This window comes from Sinocyclocheilus anshuiensis, unplaced genomic scaffold (genome assembly GCF_001515605.1).
Source record: "Sinocyclocheilus anshuiensis isolate Anshui unplaced genomic scaffold, SAMN03320099.WGS_v1.1 scaffold469, whole genome shotgun sequence".
In the NCBI taxonomy this organism is placed as follows: Eukaryota; Metazoa; Chordata; class Actinopteri; order Cypriniformes; family Cyprinidae; genus Sinocyclocheilus; species Sinocyclocheilus anshuiensis.
In genome coordinates, this window is record NW_015537995.1 from 1,334,156 (window position 1) to 1,344,231 (window position 10,076).

General features: G+C 37.7%; 1 protein-coding gene across 4 annotated transcripts in view; it reads left to right on the plus strand.

Annotated features, from left to right (window-relative positions):
- The window catches only part of npnta (nephronectin a), a 53,367-nt gene that overhangs the window by 21,459 nt on the left and 21,832 nt on the right, over positions 1-10,076 (plus strand). For 2 of the 4 annotated variants that reach the window (XM_016470346.1, XM_016470355.1), the window contains 2 exons: positions 781-873; positions 9,103-9,195. In XM_016470346.1, the coding sequence (XP_016325832.1) occupies positions 781-873; positions 9,103-9,195 (186 nt within the window). The remainder of the gene's footprint in view (positions 1-780; positions 874-9,102; positions 9,196-10,076) is intronic. The other 2 variants (XM_016470363.1, XM_016470369.1) reach the window with 1 other exon arrangement.

Consider the following 10,076-nt stretch of genomic DNA (forward strand, 5'->3'; position numbering starts at 1 on the left):
TTATCTTATAATTTAAAGTGACTCTTTACATTTGATGGTATTTTGTTCAAAAAATAATGTTAGTTTTTGTTGTCAATTATGTACAGTAGGTTTTTCTGTTACACATAGTGTTGTTAAATTAATGTTTATTGCATTATTTTAGTGTCGTGTGTTACCATGATGTTGTTTTTTTTTTTACAGTGTACTACATTAAACATAATTTGATTTGCGTCGCTCTAATCCTAATCTGCCGTACTAAGACAGATCCATTTCCTGAGCTGCAAACACAGACCCCTCATGAAAATATTAGGAAGAGTAGTATAAGATGGGATTAAGCTTTTTTTCTTTTTTCTTTTGCCTCTTTTTGTCACTATTTTGAAAATGACAGATCCTAAATTTACCCCATGTCAACTCTGAGGATGTTTTCCCCCAGTCTAGATCTCAAAGGTTTCTGATGTTGCACAGCTCTGGGCTGTTTCCCAATCCAAATGTGAGATTTAATGAGTCATAAAGCAGAAGTGAAATGGACCGTACACTCGGCATGTCCCAGGTTCATTAAAATGACCAAGGCAAACAATGAATTATTGATGTAGGGGGCGAGCGTTCCAAAATAATGTTTTTGTGGATCTCTCGCCACAATATCCTCGAGGTCTAATTGTACGGACACTTATTTCCCACAGCAAGAAAGACTGTTTTTTCTTAGCACGAAAACTAAAGGCTGTTTTGGTACATGTTTCCATGTCTACTGCATAGACTCTGACATTTGGTGTAAAGTGATACTGATGATCTTTTCGCCTACAGCGGTATGTCAGCACGGATGCAAACATGGAGAATGCGTGGGACCCAACAAATGCAAGTGCCATCCAGGTTACACAGGAAAAACATGCAACCAAGGTAAGTGCTAAAGTAAAAAAAATAAACATTTGAAAATGTGATATAAAACTGTATTTAACAACTATTTAAAAAAAAACAAAAGAATATTTTAAACAGTACTGTAACTATTTATTTTAAATGTAATTTTTTACATTTTATTACATTTTTCTTTCTTTTGTGTGTGTGTGTGTGTGTGTGTGTGTGTGTGTGTGCTTTTGTGAAGTATTTCACACCGTATTTTTTAAAAATATATTTTTATTTTTTATTTTTGGTCTGTGCAGCTGCTGTTAACCATGAAAGTGCGAGTCAAATTGACCTGCCATGTGTGTGTGGTGTGTGTGTGCTTTTGTGAAGTATTTCACACCGTATTTTTTAAAAATATATTTTTATTTTTTATTTTTGGTCTGTGCAGCTGCTGTTAACCATGAAAGTGCGAGTCAAATTGACCTGCCAACATCAAAATTTTGCATGCACGTATGCATATGCATGCATGCATGTTCATGATTTTAAATGAGAAATTGTCACACATTTTTTATGTTAACCGTTATTTCAACAACTCAAATTGACCTGCAACATAATACAAGGGTTAAATCAGCCTCTCCATTACAAAGCACCAATTTGTCACTTGCATTATTTAAAAGCCTCTGGATGTAGATGTCACCCTTTGGGCTTTCGTATTGAGTCGTATAGTGATTCAGGATGTGAGGTTTCCCTTAAGCAGATAATATCTCAATTACTGCCCTAAGAACCCTGCACCGAAAATAAAACGGAGCCGGGGGACTAAATTCTGTCTGAAGTTGTCTCATCAGAAGAACGCTGGCGTCTGAGATAACCCCTGATTTAAAACGGTACATTCACATTTGAGAGGAGAAGGCTGGGAGACTTAGAGGAGTCTGTGCCCTTGGAAGGCAAAGGGAGAAGGTGTAATTAAAAGACGGGAAGGAAAGGCAAAACAATCCCCTCTGGAATGTGGAATAGAATCTTTTCGATTTTCCCTTGCGTCATGGTTTCATGTCAGGTCGATGAGACTGCTTTTGCCTTGCTGCACCGGGTGGAAATGTTTTCTTTTTTCGTGCGTTTCTATGGGCTCCCGTGGCAAGAGCGATTAAAAGAATCAGATGGTTTTTAGAGGTAATGACAGATGATTGTCATGCCGAGGGCTTATTTGTCTTGCATGTTTAAAACTTTGACAGGTGCTGGTTAGCGCGGACACCTGGGTGGCATATTAAAATCATCAGTGCAGATAATCAAGCCTTTAATTTTCGGTGTGACTGACTGAAGTGTTTTTTCAAGCTGCTAAGTGTTTTTGTTTATTGCAATTATCTGTAGCAAAACAATCAGCATGCAAATTCAATTATACCACACAAGATGCCCAAACACTTGTATTTCATAAGATTTTTTGAATCCCATGTGAAATTATAGTTGGTACTTTGTGGCATTTGATCCTAGCAATGCAACGATTACTGAAAGCTCTCCAGAACAAGCAGTGCTAATGATTCATATACAGTATATCTATATAGCTAAAATACCTATATGTAAGTGCACACTCAGACCTGATTTACTAAGTGCACAGTTGCATGCAACAGATTGCATGAATACTTTTTTATGTGGTTTACTTAAAGGGGTCATGTGATGCGATTTCAAGTTTTCCTTTCTCTTTGGAGTGTTACAAGCTGATTGTGCATAGATAAGATCCCGGAGGAGAGAGAGAGGCAGAGAGTGTGTGTGCGAGAGCGAGAGAGAGAGAGAAAGAGAGAGCGCGAGAGAGAGAGAAAGAGAGAGCGCGAGAGAGAGCGCGAGAGAGCGCGAGAAAGAGAACGCGAGAGAGAGCGAGAGAGAGAGAGAGAGTGAGAGAGTGCGAGAGAGAGAGCGCGAGAGAGCGAGAGAGAGTGAGAGACAGAGCGCGAGAGAGAGAGAGAGAGAGAGAGAGAGAGAGAGAGCGAGAGAGAGAGAGAGAGAGGATCTTTAAAAAAGCATCATATGACCCCTTTAAAATAGTCATGCAAAAAGTAACACATAGAATATAGCTTGGATTTTCCATTTTAAAATGCAGGGCTACTATAGTTAACTAAAACTGAAACTAAAATAAAATAAAATCCTTAAAAAATAATTTACTTGAAATAAAATAAAAAACACACACACACATATATATATATATTTTTTTTATTATAATTTTTTTTTTTTTTGTGCTATCAAACTTGCACATTTCCTACATAAACCAGGGTCTCAGTGTTAAAAGGATCTGCCATGAGTGATTAGTGTGCAGATAAACCACGAGGAGAGCTGAACAGAAATAATGATAAAGAGCTTAGTACTAAATCCATGGCAATGAGGTGGGATAACACCCACAAAATTAAAGAACCAAATCAGGATTTAAAGGTGATGCGTGTCATTGTTTCTATCTTAAAATACTTTCACTTATCCCAGTTTAACATGCAAAGACAAGTATGTCATTTTTCGGTTGATTTTTACCCCCCAAAGTGCAAACACTGGGCTCTGTAGTCCTATTAAAATGTCATATTTTGATAATAAATATAAAATGATCAACTTGACAGAGAAAAGTTAATTGCATATGTCTGGGGCAAAACTATCTGTTTATCCAAATCAGGTTTGGCTGGTTAAACACTTTACCTTTAGGTTATATTGTATATTTGATAGAAATGCACTTTGAAGACATTTCTTTAGTTGAACACTGGTTGACATTTGTCGTCTTGATCTTTACAGACACACAGATCTCCCTGGTGACATGTAGGACAGCAGTTCATGTAACTCAAACTCTAACTACAGCCTGCAAAATGCCATGAAGAGCATCTGTAATAAAGCAATAAGCCACAAAAGGCTGTGATTTTATGTTTCATAAAATGATGTAGTTCCGACTGGATGGATGAGTTGCATTTAAAGAAGTTGCAAACTTCTAAAAATGTTTACGGTTGCCACTACTCAACTGATGTGTGGAATCTCAACCATTAATTTTATAACATAGTCATAATCATATGTTTTTGCAATTAAAGCGCGATTAGCATTCGGCTCCTTTGATCTGGTCGATTTTGTCAGTAGTTGCTCTTCACTGTAACATCACTGTCATGGAGATGATATGAGGCAGATGGGCATCTTTGCCCAGAACAAATAAACTCATTAAAGCGCTAATCCATTTAGGAGTGAAGTGACACAGAGCTGCATTCGGCTCTCCGTGGATCAAATCAATTTAATAAGATGCTAATTTTCAGTGGGGGTCTCTGTAAATGAGAATCTGCTTACCTGCTGTTCCCGAGGCCTGTCAGGAATCCATTACAGGGCATCAAGTATCGTAAAATACTTTCAGACATGAAGATGGATCTGCTTTTTGATAAACGCTCGTCTAACAATGCGTCCTCCGTGTCATTCTCTTTATTGTCCACGTTAAACACTCATTTTATTAAAAGCATAGTTCACCCGAAAATTCTATCATAATTTACTCATCTTTAAGTTGCTCTAAACCTGTATGAATTTATTTCAGCTGTTGAACACAAAAGAAGATATTTTAATGGAGACATATTATGCCCCGTTTTACAATGCAATATAAGTCTCAGATGTACCCAGAATGTGTCTGTGAAGTTTCAGCAAATACCTCACAGATAATTTATTATAGAATTTTGAAAATGCCTTTTTTGAGCGGAAGCAGAAACACTTTTTTTGGTGCATGTCTCTTTAAATGCAAATGAGCTGTTGCTCCCCGCCCCCTTTTCCAGAAAAGGACTGTGCCTTTACAGCTCATACCTCAGATACTCTGCTAAAAAACATCGTCTCTTTAAAGCTGTTGCTCCCCGCCCCCTTTTCCAGAAAAGGACTGTGCCTTTACAGCTCATACCTCACATACCTCAGAAAAAAACATCTGTTTGGTTTTAATTATCATGTTTATCGCGCTGAAATCATGCGTTTTAAACCATATTAGTTTAAACTTCTGATATAGGGTTTTCTGAGCGCACACATCCGAAGCGAACGCACAGAAAGCACTAAACTAAGTTCTCTTTCATGTCTTATTGTGCTTAAGCTGTCAAATACACTCAAGCTTGTGTTAAAAACACACAGGAGTTACAAAAACAGTCGGTTATGTCAGTGAAGGTAAACAGCTAGGAAATAAATTGCATGTTTATTTTAGATCTGTGTGGCAGCAGAGTAATATACAGTGAATAAATCAATAAATACACTGGTCTCTTGTCTCCTCTGGGGCTCTAAACAGTGTTCTGTGCTCCTCAGTGCAGCCAAAGACAGAACAGTTAGCATGTATATACATACATAACATGTGTTAGCATACCTTCGCCATGGCGTTAGAATGGTACACCGTTGTCGCTTGCAAAAACACAATGGCAGCACCGTGGGTGGAAACGTGCAGATTAAGGGGCCGTAATGTTATAATAAGATCCCCTTTCTACATCAAGGGGGGGGTGAAATCTGAGCAGCTTGTTTGTTCACAAGCTTGCAGAGAAAGGCTTACCAAACTAATTTCCTGGGTTGTTCTTTTTTTTTTTTTTTTTTTTACTAAGACATTTCTTTAGTTGAACACTGGTTGACATTTGTCGTCTTGATCTTTACAGACACACAGATCTCCCTGGTGACATGTAGGACAGCAGTTCATGTAACTCAAACTCTAACTACAGCCTGCAAAATGCCATGAAGAGCATCTGTAATAAAGCAATAAGCCACAAAAGGCTGTGATTTTATGTTTCATAAAATGATGTAGTTCCGACTGGATGGATGAGTTGCATTTAAAGAAGTTGCAAACTTCTAAAAATGTTTACGGTTGCCACTACTCAACTGATGTGTGGAATCTCAACCATTAATTTTATAACATAGTCATAATCATATGTTTTTGCAATTAAAGCGCGATTAGCATTCGGCTCCTTTGATCTGGTCGATTTTGTCAGTAGTTGCTCTTCACTGTAACATCACTGTCATGGAGATGATATGAGGCAGATGGGCATCTTTGCCCAGAACAAATAAACTCATTAAAGCGCTAATCCATTTAGGAGTGAAGTGACACAGAGCTGCATTCGGCTCTCCGTGGATCAAATCAATTTAATAAGATGCTAATTTTCAGTGGGGGTCTCTGTAAATGAGAATCTGCTTACCTGCTGTTCCCGAGGCCTGTCAGGAATCCATTACAGGGCATCAAGTATCGTAAAATACTTTCAGACATGAAGATGGATCTGCTTTTTGATAAACGCTCGTCTAACAATGCGTCCTCCGTGTCATTCTCTTTATTGTCCACGTTAAACACTCATTTTATTAAAAGCATAGTTCACCCGAAAATTCTATCATAATTTACTCATCTTTAAGTTGCTCTAAACCTGTATGAATTTATTTCAGCTGTTGAACACAAAAGAAGATATTTTAATGGAGACATATTATGCCCCGTTTTACAATGCAATATAAGTCTCAGATGTACCCAGAATGTGTCTGTGAAGTTTCAGCAAATACCTCACAGATAATTTATTATAGAATTTTGAAAATGCCTTTTTTGAGCGGAAGCAGAAACACTTTTTTTGGTGCATGTCTCTTTAAATGCAAATGAGCTGTTGCTCCCCGCCCCCTTTTCCAGAAAAGGACTGTGCCTTTACAGCTCATACCTCAGATACTCTGCTAAAAAACATCTGTTTGGTTTTAATTATCATGTTTATCGCGCTGAAATCATGCGTTTTAAACCATATTAGTTTAAACTTCTGATATAGGGTTTTCTGAGCGCACACATCCGAAGCGAACGCACAGAAAGCACTAAACTAAGTTCTCTTTCATGTCTTATTGTGCTTAAGCTGTCAAATACACTCAAGCTTGTGTTAAAAACACACAGGAGTTACAAAAACAGTCGGTTATGTCAGTGAAGGTAAACAGCTAGGAAATAAATTGCATGTTTATTTTAGATCTGTGTGGCAGCAGAGTAATATACAGTGAATAAATCAATAAATACACTGCTCTCTTGTCTCCTCTGGGGCTCTAAACAGTGTTCTGTGCTCCTCAGTGCAGCCAAAGACAGAACAGTTAGCATGTATATACATACATAACATGTGTTAGCATACCTTCGCCATGGCGTTAGAATGGTACACCGTTGTCGCTTGCAAAAACACAATGGCAGCACCGTGGGTGGAAACGTGCAGATTAAGGGGCCGTAATGTTATAATAAGATCCCCTTTCTACATCAAGGGGGGGGTGAAATCTGAGCAGCTTGTTTGTTCACAAGCTTGCAGAGAAAGGCTTACCAAACTAATTTCCTGGGTTGTTCTTTTTTTTTTTTTTTTTTTTTACCTTTTCAGGGTTGGTAGATTAGCACTTAAACATGAAAAAAGATTTTCATGATATGTCAACTTTAAAGAATGCTGGCAGCCAAGCAGTTGACGGTAGCCATTGACTTCCATTGTATAGAAAAAAAATACTATGGAAGTCAATGGGTACCGTCAACTGTTTGGTTACCAACTGTCTTCAAAATGTCTTCTTTTGTGCTCAACAGAAGAAACTCACACAGGTTTGGAACAAGTGGGGGGTGAACAAATGATGACAGAATTTTAATTTATTGGGTGAACTATCGCTTTAAAAAAAGAGCATATCATGGAGCTTCTGCTGTTAGCGATGATTTTTAATATCATAACTAAAATAGATGTTCCAACATAGTCTCTTGTCAAACTTTAAGTCATTTGGCAAAATAGTAAGATGATATATTCATTGGCTCATATAAAAGTTACTATACAACATTTAGTTTGATTGAACTGAATTCTGGCTGATTTGGGACATTTTTCAATTGGTCAGGCTGAGAGATCAGTTCAAGCCTGTTTTGTTCATATTAATGTGTACATGACGCCCATTTTGAACACCTTATTCTGATTGCAGAAAATAAATATAGAAGTCTTAAAGTTATGCTAGCAAAGTGTACAGCTCACGGAAAGTATAAAAAGCATCATGTAAAGCTAAACTATGACTTTTTTGATGCAAGAAACCTTGACTAACTTTATATGTTGTCTTCAGGGCAAACATAAAGTAAAACGTGTAAAACAGTCTCTTTAATGTTTTCCTTGGTGCCTTCTTGTTACACCACCATATGGACGTACAGGTTTCAAAAGCTGGGAGTCTACATCATGAATGTTTGATTTTGGGCATGCCAGGGGCATAATAATGGTTAATGTGTTTTGAAAAACACTGTTCATTTCCGTGTATTATTTAGGAGTCGGAAAGCCAAGCACAGCTGAGGGGATTATATGGGATTCTTTACATGTCATCGTATAATTAAACTGTAAAGCGCCGGCATTGTTCTGTAACACTGACATTCCCTCTTCTCATCTTTTTTCCAGTGTCAATCACAGGCAGTTGTTGCTACTGTACTGGATATTTTTGAAAGCTGAAGACTATAAACACTTTAAATGCCAAGCGCCACTATTTTGGGGTTAACTTGTTAACTGCCTATAGTAATGTCAGCTGCTCCAGAAGAAAAGGAGTCAAATTTTTCCAGTCACGATGGTGGGTTCTCACCATGTAATTATGCACTTTTTTAATTTCTCCAAAAGGAAAAAATCATCTGATCAGCATCCAGCAATGTAACCTTCTCCTTCAAAGAAATCATAAAAGCAAAATTGACTTGTGCTTTCAGCCTGAAACAGCACTGGTTTTATTCTTGAGTGAAACTTTGACAATAAATGTAGGAAAAGTCTTGATTTTATCCAAAATGAAAGGATTGTGAAGATGTCTCTTTATATGACAGCTGGTTGGAAAGAACAAAAAAGAAAAGTATATAATATTAAATGCATTAAATAAAACCAACATACTTTTCTGAAATGAAAAGCCTAGACATTTATTAAACGAAATCAAAATGTACCCTATTTTTTTAGTTAGTATACAACATACAGTACATACATATATAAAGTATGTATTTATTTTAGATTTTTATATTTATTTGTTTTTAGTATAATGACTTTTTCCCACATCAGAAATGACACTCTTCTGATGTGACCAAGGCAATGAGGGTGGGGAAGATATTAAAGAATATTATCATAGCCTGCATTTCACAATCAAGCCCTGTTTTACATTGTTTGCTCTGCATAAGCTGAAGTTAAAAGCACCGCCAGTGCCGTTTCATTTTATCTACTCATTTGCATATAATCTTTACTGAATAATGTTATTATTCTCCTCTACAGGAATACGGACAGCTCAAAGGTGTGTTTTGTCAATGTTTTTGTCCACGTTATCCTGTGTGCTGTTATCTGTTATCTGTTTTCCTCACCCCTAAAGACGAGCAGGGCTATGTTAGCCCCCCATTATGGCACAGTCGCCCTCCCGTTTTTGTTCCCATGGACCACCAGCCGATTGCGGTGCCTTCGGAGGGTGAGCTAATCCTCTGTGTGTGATTTTCTTGTAAGACTGCTTACCGGATGACGCCTGCGTCCGCTCTAAGCGTCACCCCTCTGGCCCACGTGCATGGCGCAGTCTGCTTAGCCCAGCGAGAGTGAATACTTTCCCTTTAGCAGATCCCCAAAGCCTCCACAGGCATGGCCGGAATGACACGGAGAAAGCCATGCATGCCTTGGCAGAAACATACACACATAAAGCCTTTAAGAGGCTGTTCTGTTTCACCCTGCTCTCTTTCTCCTACACACACATCCTGTCTGTGTCTGTCAGTTCCTCTGAACTTCTAAAGCAGGGCATCTTTCATCTGCGAGCATTCAAGTGGCTGCCCGGCTGCTCTCTTTCTCTTTAACCTTCTGCCTGTCTCCTCTATCTCAGGCCCATCTCCAACTGCCAAACAAATATCCTGTCATTCAAAAAGTGTCTGTCATGTTGTTGTTGCTGTTGTTGTTGTCTGCCTCTGAGGTCATTCTGTTCAGGATTTTTCACACAGACCTGCAGTATAGGTTGTCAGTTTCAAGTGAACTGACCATGGTAACAGTAGTCAAATTTCCAAAGTTAATGCAGTCATTTTTATGGTGAACATTTTTTTAGTGGTGGTAAAATTATATGTGTATGTATGTGTGTTAGTTATTTATCTATGGAATAATTATTATTATTATTCACATTTTTTTCTCTGTTTGAACAATGTATGGATGGTGGGGTAGAGACAAAAGCTGCTCTTATAACTTTGCAACTTATATAGTACTAATAAAAATAATAAATTCATATCATAAAATGCACCTTTTTGTCCCTCCCCATCAGTCTGTAGATTGTTGATATAATAATAATAATAATAATAATAATAATAATAATAATAA